The sequence below is a fragment of the Myotis lucifugus genome, unplaced genomic scaffold (assembly GCF_000147115.1).
Source record: "Myotis lucifugus unplaced genomic scaffold, Myoluc2.0 scaffold_53, whole genome shotgun sequence".
Lineage (NCBI taxonomy): Eukaryota > Metazoa > Chordata > Mammalia > Chiroptera > Vespertilionidae > Myotis > Myotis lucifugus.
In genome coordinates, this window is record NW_005871101.1 from 198,448 (window position 1) to 213,685 (window position 15,238).

The 15,238-nt window shown below is 38.2% G+C and overlaps 1 protein-coding gene across 1 annotated transcript in view; it reads left to right on the forward strand.

Annotated features, from left to right (window-relative positions):
- Window positions 1-9,619, forward strand: part of SPATA16 (spermatogenesis associated 16) — a 197,324-nt gene extending 187,705 nt beyond the window's left edge. Inside the window, 1 exon segment of the mRNA XM_006088830.2 lies at window positions 9,497-9,619. Coding sequence (XP_006088892.1) covers window positions 9,497-9,619 — 123 coding nt within the window.
- The last annotated feature ends 5,619 nt before the right edge of the window (window positions 9,620-15,238 follow it).

Genomic DNA, 15,238 nt, shown 5'->3' on the forward strand with positions numbered 1-15,238 from the left:
AAAAACTATGAACAAATTCCTATGCACACTGCACATATCTTATTTTGAAGTAAAAAAACAAAATGGGAACAAGTACAATATTTGTATTTTCATGTGGCCCGCGGGCCGTAGTTTGAGGACCCCTGCAGCCACTGAGCCAACCCATCTAGGGCTAAATGTTGAAAATTTTTAAACAGCCATAATACATGTTTTCCCGGACAGAGTGATAGCAAGGTTTTGTAATGTTCTTTAACTGTATACTAAACATAATAAAAAGGGCTACCATTATGGGCATTTTCAATTGAGTTGGTAATACAGTTTAGCAAGAAGTTTTTTGCACATTTTGTAACAACTCAGCAGTAGGTGCCTCAGATTTTACGTTGTTCTTTTATGACTAAAACACTGACTATCATACCAAATTCTCTACATAAAAAAAGGAGAAATCTGGAGCTTGTTTGTCTGTTTGAATGGTAGCCAAAAGCTAAAGAAAAATGCTATATTGTGAATAGCAGAGACTAACTTTACTTTAGAAATTAATTTCAAGCCTGTTTGAAAACAATTGTAATTCTAATTAGAATTAAAATTCAAACCATTTTGGATGATAAATATTTAAAAGCATTTGGCCTGGAAACTAAACTGGAACAGAGCAGAGAAACTAATGTTATCAAATCCACTGTGATGAAGGGAAATGCCTGCCTTGCCGAGAGGGTTTTGGTCCACACTGCTGATCTCTGGAACACACCCTCAATCTGTAACCACCGCTGCAGTCATATAAAGCTGATACTTCTCCCTGAAGAATGCGGTTCTTATTCCATGTACCATTTTTCTCAAGAGACATCTTTAAAAGCTTTACTAAAAAGAAAAACCCTTTGCCCTAACTGGTTTGGCTCAGTGGATAGAGCGTCAGCCTGAGGACTCAAGGGTCCCAGGTTCGATTCCGGTCAAGGGCATGTACCTTGGTTGCAGGCATATCCCCAGTAGGGGGTGTGCAGGAGGCAGCTGATGGATGTTTCTCTCTCATGGATGTTTCTAACTCTCTATCCCTCTCCCTTCCTCTCTGTAAAAAGCAATAAAATATATTTTAAAAAAAATAAAAAGAAAAGAAAAACCCTTTGAGGACCCAATCCCTGAGGCGTGAACATGTGTAAACAAACCTAATCCTCTTTCCTTGATCCAGACTTAGATGAATCCAAGAGGAAGTCCCAATTCAAACCCAGTGCCTTTCTTCTCCGTGTAACCTACCCGTACTTTGTGTTTGAGATCAACTTCCTCGCACTGCCATTCCTGGGAAGAAACCACCCTGGTTCCCAAGGTACACTCAGCCTGTGCAGGGAGCACCAAGCAAGTAGAGAGCATCAGACAGCAGGAAAGTGAATTCTAGAAAGCATCAGTCATGCTTGAGGGGGAAATTAGAACTTAACTGGGCTTCCCTGTATTTTATGGCTTAGTAGTGACATTAGTTTACTGGGGGTGCTGCAACAAAGTACCACACGCTGAGTGGCTGGAACAACAAAAATGTATTGTCTCACAGTTCTAGAAGCCGGAAGTCTGAGATCCTAGTGTCATCAGGGTTGGCTTCTTCTGAGGGCCAAGAGGAAAATCAGTCCCCAGCCTCTCCCGTAACTACTGGCGGTTTGCTGACAATCTTCATCGTAACTCTGCTTTCATCTTCACATGCAATCACCCTGTGTGCATGTCCAAAGTACCCCTTTCTGTGAGGACACAGCCTTTTGGATCTCACGCTAATGATCTCATTTTAATTTTATGACCTCCATAAAGACCCCCTTCTGAAACACTGGGAGTTAAGACCTCAACATTCAAATTTTGGGGGAAATAAAATTCAACTCATCACAGTAATGTTTGATGTTAAATGACTTTAAAAGAAAAAAGGCTGCCCAAATCTTTACAGTGACTCTCCTTCCCAACCGCCTCATTGGAATGACACCCCTTTCAAAGCTCTGGTAGGCTGTGCTGTCCCTTAATGTCATCATCTCTCACCAGCTTTGCTAATGTTGAGCTTCTTGTCATTTCTTTCCTTAGTGTGTCCCATTCCTAACTCTCTTTGCCCTGAAATTCAGTTTCTTCCTCAGCGATGCCCTTGGTGTCATGGCCAACCTTCACACAATAATCAAAGTTGCTTTCACCTGCCTTCAGTCACCAAATGAAAATAAGTTGGATCTATGCACCAATGAACCTAATAGCAATCCTCCTTCACTAGGGAGCTCTCAGGTATACAGAGGGTCACCTGACCCCAGGGCATCCCCACACACTTTCCACCCACATATAAAACTATATTGGGTATTTACACTAATAAAAGGGTAATATGCTAATTAGACCAGGTCGACCTGACATCTTCCAGACATCCAACTTCTGGACAGTTAGGGGGTGACCAGGCCAGCAGGGGGACAGTTAGGGGACAACCCGGACAGCAGGGGGGCAGTTAGGAGGCAACCAGGCAGGCAGGCGAGTGGTTAGGGGCAATCAGGCAGGCAGGCAGGCAAGCGGTTAGGAGCCAGGGGTCCCGGATTGGAGAGGGTGCAGGCCGGGCTGAGGGACCCCCCCACCTGTGCACCAATTTTGTGCACTGGACCTCTAGTATAAGATAGAATCCCATTTTATAGTAAAAGATTATTGGAGAAAATTTCAAGAACTTTTTAGCTTGCCCATACCAAAAGTGCCTATGAAGTGGTTGTATGTGGGGAAAGTATATTATTTTAATCTGTAACAATGTTATTGTTTTTATCCCAGAATCCAGTAGAAAATCCTAAATTTTGATATGCTGAAAAAATATGAAATCATGAGCTAAAAAATATTTTAGTACCAGTAAGTAATGTGATGCAGTATTGGGATGAGAAGGAAATAAAGTGTGCTGTTAACTACCTTCTGGTGTTAAGCTGATTCATCAGAGGGGCCCTTTGGATGCAAGATAAAACTCTGATACATAGGATATGAGGGAGGCCCAAGAATCCCGGTACCCAACGGTGTTTATATTAACCAGTTCAGTACCATTCATTATAGACAAAACCACAACAGCAGAAGTGGTTGGATCCCTCCCTTTTCCGTGCTGCTGCTTCACCATGTGGTACAAGGCAACTTGCAATGTGTCCTCTTTCCACTGAACACATTTCTGTAGAGTGAATCCAGGCCAAAGTAAACATCATAAAATTAGTACTTTAAAGTTGGGATGGATTTTAGAAGTTGCTTCAGCTCACACATGACTCATGAATACTTCATGCCCACCAAAATTGATTTCCAGTCATGATTCATTTCCAACCTCTGGTGATGGGGATTGCCATACCTTACCCTGACGTCCCTTCCATGTTTACACAGCTGTGAAAAGCAGTTATACCTAATGTTGATATATCTGCTTGTTTACTCATTTGCTTATCATTCAGTTCTCAAAGTTTTATTGAGAACCTATTATGAAACCTCCAGGCACTACAAAAGGTACTATCATAATCTCTGTAGAAGGTTTAGCCATTTATGAAGAGCTTTGCACAAACATCAAGCCAATAAATCCTCACAAAAACCCAGTAAACTAGACTATGTTTATTACTAATTTTTATTTATAATAGATATGAGAAAACTAAAGTTCAGAAGTGAAGTCATCTGACTAGTCAAAGAACTGTGAGTCAAGTGCATCCTCTACATCTAGGTAACACTCTCTTTCCAGTGTGTGTGCTGACACAAGACAGATCCATCACCTCTTCCACATAACAACTTTGATATAACTCAGGACACCACAGATACCCACTATGTTTCTCTTTTCCATATTAAACACCTCCAGATCCTTCAACTTCCTTCATACAATCTGGAGTCCAGACCTTGGATACATCCAGAACTCAGCATGATAACCCAGTTGTGATATGACCTGAGCAGAGAAGGTGAAAACCATTGCCTCCTTTGAGACAGATACATTTTAAACACTAGCCTATACTCAGATCAGCTCTGGGGGAGGTAACCAGGTAATCCTGTTGATTTATATTGAACTTGTGGCTAATATGTACTATCAGAAACTTACTTCTTTCCCCTCCTTTGACCCCCTCCTAATTCTGCCTTTTATGTAGTGAAACTTTGAGACCTAATCACAAGACTAATGTATGTCAAACACCTACACTTAGCACAGTTACTGAGGCAGCATCCCTCCCAGAAGAGAGGCCAAAAACACAGTAACTATTAGATGACATTGTTCAGCTTTTCATTTTACTTCACGTTTCTATGCATTTTTCCATGTATTTATGCTTTTCCCATTTACAGGGTTTATACTTCCAGATTCTAGTATAAGTACTCCTACTACATAATAGCAATGCAAACATGTCACGTAAATTGTTTTAATTTAATCTGACCAGGACCTTTGAATCAATGGATAGATGAGGAAACTTGGGTTCCAAGAAGTTCAATTAAGTTTGCCCTAAGTCACAGGCCAAGAACGTGCTGGAGCTGGGATTTCCACCCAGATTTATCTGTCTTCACAGTAGGTCATGTCTCGGTCATGGGCATCTTTTTGCTCTGAATAACTGAGAGCTTCCTTTTGTCTGTTTTCTTAGTACTTTTGACTTTTACAATGCTTCTCACGCTCACGTGGTTGTTTTTTTCTTTTCAATTTGGATTTTTACATCATTTTGGCTTTTAGCCTAGGGCTAAGCTATTATATAAGCCCATTTTTTTAACACATTCCTGATTATGTGGGCTTTCTTTCATAGTGTGTATTTGTCACTAATTAAACTTATTCTTTTGCCCTAAAACTACTTATTGAGTTGTATTCCTTACCTCATTAAGATATGATCATGATCTCAAATTAGAAATTTCACAGTCATTCCTAATTCTTCCTGCCTTCTTATCCTAACCAAGAATTTTTCATTAAATCTATAGTTCTTACTTTCTAAATGTCTCTTAAATCCTTGAATCAGGCCTTTGTTGTGTTTTTCATATCCTATTGCACTGGCCTCCTAATTGATCCACCTGCTTCTGGTTTCCCTTACTGCATTTCACTCCACACAATGACACCAGATTTATCTTTCTAACCACAGAGCTAAATATGTTCAACATTTTACATGCTGACCCCAGTCTATATTTCCTACTGTACGTGTCTTTACTCCCAGTCCCCTCATGCCTCTATCTATGCTATAAGCAACTCATCCCTATCAAATGGCCCAGGTTCTCTCTCAATCTTGCTTGGGTAGATGGCTTTTCCTCTCTCTGGAATGTTTTTGGTTTTTTTAAAATATATTTTTATTGATTCCAGAGAGGAAGGGAGAAGATGGGAGAGAGAGAAACATCAATGATGAGAGAGAATCATTGATCAGCTGCTTCCTGCATGCCCCCTACTAGGGATTGAGCCCAAAACCCAGGCATGTGCCCCAACCAGGAATTGAACCCTGACCTCCTGGTTCATAGGTCAATGCTCAACCACTGAGCCACACCTACTGGGCTGAAATGGATTTCTTGTCCTAGCAAAGACCTGGCTCCTGTAACCTCCACATTCCTGCAGATAACATTCACTGTTCTGACATTTTTGCTAACAGAGCTTTTTTGTACATTGTTCACATATAAACAGTTATGTATTATTGTAATAGTAATAATTAACTGCCTCTCCTACATGAATATGAGTTCTTCATACACAAACATCTTGACATATTTGCTTATTGCCCTAGTACAGTACCAAATATATAGTAGATAATAAAAATTTGCATGAAATTATGAATGTACTTTCTTTAAAATCTGTGCTGGCTAGAAATTTTTTTATAATATTGGTCAACCTGCACATTTCTTCCTAATTGATATTGTTTTGTAGTGTTAGAATTTTGAGATCTCCTATATTCTCAGGCTGTCTTCTGTTTTAGAGTTTCATAATCATCTTTCTTCTGACAGACTTTTGTGTATAAGAATGGAAAGGTCCTGAGAAACTAGTGGATATCCATTACCTTTTTTATGTGAATATAACTGATAGCCACATGAGAGCTGAGAATCTGCTTTCCTACTGAAACCTTTAGTTCCCCTCAATCACCTGACAGCCCAAAATTCTCTGCAAGCTCGCTTGGTCAGCTGCCCATATCTCTGTAATGCCAAGTCTGCCTTTCCAAGGAAGTGGTATCTGCCCATTTTGCAAATGGGAAAATTAGACCCAGAATGACCAAGTAGACGATCTGACATAGTTAAGCAAGTAAATTCTGTACCAAAAAGAAAGTCTAATGAGGCCTCTGCTCCAAAACCTGGCTCATTTCCTTCTTTACATGCTTACATATTTCTTTGTGTTTTATTTCCCTAAGGGCTTTATAGAAATTTCTATCATTTGCAATCTGTTCATCTTAGTTATATGAATCTATTTTCTCTTCAACCAGCATTTTTCTTTCCTTGACTTTAAAAAAAAAAGAAAATAAAGAACCAGCTTTAGTAAAAACATGCTGCAGCTCTCCTACACTCCAGTAAGTATAGAAGCTAAAATGGGCTTACTTTACTGCTTACTGGGTCATTCATCTAATGGTGTACTCTAAGAGAATAATCTCTGATCTGAAAAATGTGAGGGCTCATCTTAAGACTGAACTAACTGATCTATGAATATAAGTCATGGCATTTTTTTGCTTGGTGTGTCCTTGGAAATTTCCAGGCTAACCCATTCCTCACCAACCTGAAGCTCAGAAAGACCAAATCACTTCTGTGAGGTCAACAGATCAGGGTTATAAGACAGACCAAGAGCAGAACTCAACAACTCCTACTCCTTATTCAGTGCCTTTTCTACCTCTGGCTACTTTTAAGTGTGAAGACCACACCTTGTTATTACCTTGCCTTGAGAGTCTCAAAGCTAAACAGTACTAACAGAATCATGGCATATGAAAGTAGTGATTATTTAACTTGTAAGAGAAAAGAAAGCCTTCTGATATGCTCCATACCAGGCATCACTTTGAGTATGGGAAAACACATTGGTTCCAGCTCTGTTATCAGAGAGGAGGATTAATGAGGATCTTCTATATCCTAGGTGCTTGAAACAGTGGACAATATGGACCTATTTCTTGCCTTGTGGAGATTAAAGACCAGATGGGAAGACATTAAATAAATCATTATAAACAATTAAGCAAAAAAATTATAATATGCAAAGAAATGAATGGGTTGCTATGGGAATATGCTACTGAGAGACCCAATCTGGTCTGGGTTATCCAGAAAGACTTCCCTGAGACACTGATATTGAATTTGAAATTCAAAGGATGTGTAAGGGTTCAGACAGGAGTTTTCCATCAGAGGGCAGAGAATTAGGAGGATCAAGGGCACAGAGAACACTGCACAGCTGTGCTCAAATAACTGAAAGATGAACCATGGCTGAGACACAGGGAGTGACATAAATGATCCAGATCACCCAGAGCAGTGTAAGCCATGTTTAGGGTGTGGGAGTCTACTTAAGTATTTTAAGCAAAAGAATAATGTGATTGGGATTACATTTTCCAGAGATCAGTCCAGCACCATTAGAATGGGTTGAAATGTCAGCATGTAGACAACCAGGTAGGAGATGAACACAGACGACCAGGTGAGACATTGCACATAGTTGCACCCTAGACCTTCCAGCTTAATTAGGCAATACTCTATTCCAAAGACACATCTGTGTTTCTTTTTTGTCTGCCATGTTTGTAATGAAAAGCAACACAGTCAACACTATTCTTTTTATTGATTGATTGATTTTATTAATTTGATAGAGGAAGGGAAAGGGAGAGAGAGATAGAAACATCAATGATGTGAAAAAATCATTGATCGGCTGCCTCCTGCATGCCCCCCTGGAGATTGAACATGCAACCCGGGCATATGCCCTGACTGGAAATCAAACTGTTACCTTCTGGTTCATAGATCGAAGCTCAACCCCTGAGCCATGTCCACCAGGCAACAGTGTTGTTAATAAACACAACTGAAAAAATAAATAAATAAATAAATAAATAAATAAATAAATAAATAAATAAAAGACAACAGTTACCTAATGGGTAGTATAAAACAATTATCTTTCTGTATCATTGAAGAAACTTTTTGTTGCATTAGGATTGTAGTTTTAAGTTGTATTTGAGCTAATTACAAACATTCTAATTGTAAAGAGCTTTGATTTAAACGATAAATTATCAGTGCATCGACTCAGCTATTGAAGTAACAATAAAGTGCCATCTATTATGTTTGTTTTGATTGTGTTCTATGTTAATTTTTACTCATGGTTTTGGTATATGTTGGTTAATATAAATGTATGGAATACATAAAATAATGCATTGACTTCATGACAAGATCCAAAAATATTCTGTCAAATTATCTTGATGATTGCTGCAATCATCAGACATCATAAACAACAATGTACCTTTGGAGAAATTTAGCTGAAGTAATTTTAAATTTTCAAAACAAATTGTTTGTATATAAATACGTTATCTTCTTTTCTTTTCTTTTTTAAATCAATGGACAGCTTACATCACCTGGGTGATATAAGACCTAAAAATAACAGATAAATTAGTGCTGCCATCTATCATTCTCTTTTGGCAATCTGAACTCTCTTTGATATCACAATGAATGATAAATCAAGTGATTTAAAAGTAGAACTCAAAACTGAAAAATTGAAGTTGTAAGTGCTTTTTATCTTAAGTAGGTGATATTGTTCATGCACCTTGAGCTAACTTGATGACAATGAGGTTTTCAGCAAATGGCTTTAGGCTAATAAAATAAATGGGTCCTGACAATCAAGGTTAAGTATGAATTGTTGTATCTACAGACTTCTGGGGGCCCAACTCAGAATATATGTAAATAGTTTTATTCTATAGTTCTTTCTGACAAATCACATAATACATTTAACCATCACTGAATAATTAGAAATTTTCTTTGAAGAAAGATGAATACTTTATTTATTTTTTTAATACTTTATTTTTAAGAATTATTTATTTGTATTCATTATTTTATCTTATTCCCTGGAGTGTGGCATTTTTTTTAAGAAAATGTATTTTGTAGGGAAGGCCAGGGGATTGTCAAGGGCGGGGGGGAAAAGGAGACATATGTAATACCCTTTGTAATACTTTAAGCAATAAAAAAAATGTATTTTTTCAAAATTTCCTTTTTATTTAATAAGAGAAATGGTTCTTCCTAAGACAATGTGGAATACTCATTTTTCTCCCAAGTTAGCCAGGGGCACACAAATGCAAGAATCTCTAATTTGAGATTAGTAGATTTGTTTCTTTCAATCTTTTTTATTATAGATTAATTTTTCACCATTCACTTCTATTTGAAATCCCTGGTTTTATTGACCATTAAAGACAGCCAGTGATTCTCATACCCAGTGGGGAAGACTGAGTGTTAAAGCAAACGCCCTCATGCCTGCTTCACTTTCCTAACACAGGGGAACCCGAAATAGAGACGGAAGGAGCCTTTTATGTTAATCATTTCTGTCTCCACCAGTTCTGTCCCAACATGGACCTATATGTGTCGTTTAATTTTAAATACATCACCATTTTCCTACATATACAAAACCTGGGAAAACAACAACAAATCTTGTATCTATTTCTCCTAGGTTGGACGAGTTGAAGACTTTCTATACCAATTAGAGGATAATTTCTTAAAAACTAAGAAACTGAGAAATGCTCGAAGGCAGAAAACAAAAATGAAGCGGCTTCAGACGGTGCAGCAAAGCTAGTCACTGAGGAGCAGGCGCTACCACAAGATGTCCTGGAGGAAGGGATGATGGCATCCCACCACCTGACAGTGACAGCTCAGAACTGAGGCCTGTGGCCAAGGAAATGAGGTGGCGCTTCCCTTGGATCATCTTTAGCAAAGACAGTCTATACTTCATTAATCTCAACTGGCAGCAATAAACGTTCTCAACAAATTTGACTTGATTCTTGTTTAACTTCATCTTATTTAGTTAAGTAGTTTATAAAATCACCATTGCTGCCTCTTTCACTTGCTTTGTTCTTTCAAAATTGACTAAGGGCCCAGCCAGGGTGGCTCAATGGTTGAGCATCTACCTATGATCCAAGAGGTCACAGTTCAATTCCCAGTCAGGGCACATGCCCAGATAGGGGGTGTGCAGGAGGGAGCCAATCAATGATTCTCTCTCATCATTGATATATCTATCTCTCTCTCCCTCTCCTTTCCTCTCTAAAATCAATAAACATATTTTTTAAATTGACTAAGGTATACCAGGACTACCTAAGTATGCTTACAGTGTATGTGCACAGTCATGTGCAGTTATTAAGAGTTATTCGCACACCATATACAGATGTGGGCAGAGAATATAAATGCAATTTTTTTAAATTATAAAACTGATAATAGACTTTCTTGATCCTTATAGAGATAGTCATATGTGGTATGGCTGATGCTATCTGTTAACTTACCTCACTAAAATCTTGGTTCTGTTCTCTGTTTCCTTTATATTTCCTCCCCTTAAATGACTCAGCACAATGCATATATTTGACAAGGTAGTGAGCCAATAACCATCACTCAAGACCTCAGCTGACATCAAAAAGGGGTTTGAAGAGAGTGAGAAGGAGGAAGTCAGATACAGAGGAAAATAAACAAGAAAACATAATTTTTAAAAGTAGTGGGAAAAAATGAACAGAATCTCAAAGTACATTGGTAATAAACAACATGAAAAGTAAAATAATAAAATAGTGCTGAATGATTCTTTATACAATGAGATTGTAAAAGATCAATAATTTAGTCTTAATATAGTTTAGGTTTATATAATCATAATTATGCAAGATATAAATATTTTAAAATCTTGAAATAAAATAGGACCTTGGTTCCCCTGGGGACAATTTGTTTAATCTTACCTTTATCAAATAGTCTCCTCTTTTCTATGCAGCTCCACCCACAGAACACCATCATTGCCACCAGCTTCCCTCAGGTTAGTTATTAATACCCTTGTACTCAGTTAAAGGCAGTAGAATTTTTAAAAACTTTTTATTTCTAAACTCACAACGGCATGGCATCTCAGTTCTGTTCTCATACATACTGGAAAATAATTTCTTTGTATGGAAACTTGAGTCTAGCCAAATGTGGAAGTCTAGTGAATGGCTAAGCCTCTTATCTAACCACTGATGCTGTCATCACTTCTGGTCACTGCCCAGGAATTTCCCATTATTTTTAAAAATCCTCATAATGTCTCTAGGAAATGAAGCTTGTCAGATCTGAATTGTAACTTTAGTATTAAAATTTTATTTTCCAAAAGGATTTTTATGTTCTGTAACAGGTGATTTTTTTTTAAATTGGATTGGAATCTTAGCATTGCCTGTTTGTTTACTCTGCTATTTTCTGAAAGGTCTGTTGATATTCAATAGCTGTTCAATTGATTTACCTTTGTTTTTTGAAAATTTGGATTCTTTCATTCCATAGGACCTCAACACTATATATGAAAATGATGTAATTACAATTTTTAGATTATGGTTTCACTCTTTGATTATTTCCCCCAAATCCAATACTAAATATCCATTGGTGCCCAGCCAGTGTGGCTCAGTGGTTGAGTGTCGACCCATGAACCAAGAAGTCACCGGATCTATTCCCTGTCAGGGCACATGCCAGGTTGTGGGCTCAATCCCCAGTAGGGGGTGTGCAAGAGGTGATGTTGTTTCTCTCATCGATGTTTCTATCTCTCTATCCTGCTCCGTTCTTCTCTCTCTAAAAATCAATAAAAACATATTTTAAATATCCATTGGTTATTTTGGCTGGAGCTTACGTAGAGAAAGGAAGGCTATTCTAGTTGGTCTTGGGAAGAATGATATAAAATGGAAATCCAAAACCTTCAAAAGAAACTTTTTCAGAAAAAAAAAACAACAGTTGATAAACATTTATAGCTCTTCAAAAAAATATCAAATCTTTAGAATTCTTAATAGGTGTAATAGGAATGTCCATAGAAATGAATTTTGCTTGTGGTTTCCACATTCATTTCAAGCTCCTTAAGAAGCAATAATGCTGCAAAATTTACTGCACTTGGTCTCCCATCCCTTGTTTATTTTTTTTTTATATATTTTAATTGATTTCAGAGAAGAAGGGAGAGGGAGAGAGAGAGAAACATCAATGAGGCGAGGGAATCATTGATCGACTGCCTCCTGTTCATCCCCTATTGGGACTCGAGCCTGCAACACGGGCATGTGCCCTTGGCCAGAATCAAACCTGGGACCCTTCAGTCCATAGGCTGACACTCTATCCACTGAACCAAACCAGCTAGGGCCCTTGTTTATTTTTAAACTAGAGGCCCGGTGCACAAATTCATGCACCAGTTGGGTCCCTCCACCTGGCCTGCAGGATCGGGCTGAAACCAGCTCTCCAACATCCTCTGAGGGGTCCTGGATTGTGAGAGGGCACAGACCAGGCTGAGGGACCCCACCAGTGCACGATTGGGGCCGGGGAGGGATGTGGGAGGTTGGCCAGCCAGGGAGGGACTGCAGGAGGGCTCCAGGGGGTGTCTGGCCCATCTCACTCAGTCCCGATCAGCTGGACCCCGCAGCAAGCTAACCTACCAGTTGGAGCATCTGCCCCCTGGTGGTCAGTACACATCATAGAGAGCGGTTGAGCGGCCTTAGCATATCATTGCTTTATTATTATGCTTTGATTGGTTGAATGAACAACCGGATGACTGGACACTTAGCATATTAGGCTTTTATTATATAAGATTATCTGCAAAGAAGAGTTTATAAAGCAATATGGTATTAGAAAAAATCAATACTAGGGAAAGGAAAGTTTACAAAGTGCCTTCAGAACGGTTATTTTATACCAGCCTCACAAGAATTTCATCATGTATGCATTTTCTCCATTTGCAATTGTAGAAAGAAAGTGAAGAACTTGCTTGACTCCAAGACTTGTTCTGACCTCCTCTTGCTATTTGAAATGTGGTCCATGGACCAGCTACATTGGCATCACTTGGAAATTAGTGAGAAATGCAGAATTTTAAGCTCATCCCCAGATCTACTGAATCAGAATCTGTATTTTTAATGAGATCCCTGGGTGATTTATATTCATGTTAAAGTTTGAGAATTGCTTCTTTCCCATATTGGAAAATATTTTCCTGTCAGCTCAAAATTAACCTGACTTAGAGACTGATGATGTAGCCACTCTTAGGTTTGGGTCCAAATGAATATCTCCAAATATCACTTATGCAAAGGTTTGTGGACACAAAAAATTAAAAGTTCAGTAATAATAGGATGTCAGCTCTTTTCTGCCATTGTCTTGAAGGTATGTGGGATTTCATTCTGTAGTATTTTAAAAACATTGAGTACAACAAAAGAAAGGCATATTGGCTGAAAAGGAGAAGTGATATACACTTTATGATCAGACCACTTCTGTAACCTCGCTTCCTTTGTCTTCCACTACTTCCTATGTTCTTCCATCACTGGCTGACATATCTGGATGGGGCACAGAACTCTGCTGATCTCAAATGCTAGGGACACCTTGGCTTTCAAAATATCTAAACAGATTCTTCCCAACTTGTCTACATTAGGCTGATAAATTCTGTTTATAAAATGTGTATTGAGAGACTGCCCATATGTATTTCTTCTGTAAGAAATAGTTCAAGTTCAGAAGCCCCACCCCCCAAAGGAGGAATCCCAAAGGAGGCCACCCATGACCCCATGACAATCATGTGTTCTGATCCATGTCTGCCTAAATGCCTGGCATTTGATCATTCTCAATCATTCCTGGTCATTCTTCAGGGCATGTTGGTGGTGTTTGCTGACATGTGTAGAGGTTCAGAATATGTCACCCTAAAATACACCACATTTGACATATTGATTCATTTTTAATTAAAATTACTTGACAAACAGTCTAGGCAAGGAGAACACTCTGACCTTCTTTTCTTCCTCTTAAAGCAGGAAATAAATCTCCCATATGTAAGATACCCTCCCTTATAGGGGTGTCTCAGACACATACCTATAAGTGTAGAAGAAAAATTGTTTACCTCCCCAACTCTTCAAATCTATGGAAAAGTGGCAAGAATACTACAATATAACACATATGCCCTTCACATAGATTTCCCTGATTATTAACATCTTGCCTCATTACCTCTTCTCTTCTCTTCTCTTCTCTTATCTTCTCTTCTCTTCTCTTCTCTTCTCTTCTCTTCTCTCTCTTCTCTTCTCTCTCTCTTCTCTCTCTCTCTCTCTCTCTCTCTCATCAAATCCTTTATAACACACTCCATAGAAAAAATTGTTTATTTTAATGAAATTACCTTATCATGAGTACTATGCTAATCCCCAATGTGCAAGTCTAAATATGTTCCCTGCATCAAATTAGCCAACTGACCACAATAACTTAGAAACTGCTGGGAGCAGAAGCTCTAGCTGGCACACACCACACTGCCCCCCTCCTCCTCCTCACAGCTGGCCTTTCTGTGGCCTTGCTTTGACGGTCACAACAGCAGTCAGCAGGGGCAGGATCCTTGAAGAAGAAAAGGCAAATAGCAAAGGCAAGATACAGCCTCAGAGCTGCAGATTCATACTTTTGTATATTTGCAAAGGTGGCACATCCTTATTCTTTGAGATCAGATGATGCAATTTTTAAAAACTACTCAGAACTCAAATTGGTGAATAGAGTAAATGCTCACCTGAATAAATGCTATTCTGTGCCCAGGATCATGTGTATCTCTGAGGTAAGGACACACACAAAGGGAACTGCAACAAAACAAATACAGCTTACCAAGGTGACCCCTCTGAAGAGAGCCACATGTACCTTGGTATTTACATGGCAGAATGTTTGTGTTAAAAAATCTGTCTTTCCAGGCACTTTTCTATGCATCTTATGGGACAGAAAATGAGATTAAAAAAAATTTTAAGTCTAGAAAGCAATCTGTTAGTTATGAGCCCTAAAGGTGTTTATATATTTTGCCCAATAATTTTACTTTGGGGAAAATATGCTAAAGAAATAATCAAATTTGTACTAAAAGATAAAATTAAAAGGTACTCAGCACCGCGTTATTTTAAATAGAAACATAAAATGAACTCAACCAAAATTTCCCAACATAGGTAATAGACAAAATGATTTATGACAATCTAACCAATGCTTAACCTAATAACATAAAAATTTTATGATATTAAAAGAAAAAGATATAAAATTATATACAGCACAATTATAACTAGGTTATAAAATATATGCATATAAAAGACTAGAAGGGAATACAATAAGATATTAAAATGGGTTATCTTTAGTGGAGACAGTTATGGGTGATTTTATTATCTTTTTTCTAATATTTATGCAATAAATATATGTTCCTTGATAATTAGGTTAACGAATCCTTTAAAATATTCTTATTTAGTATCACATT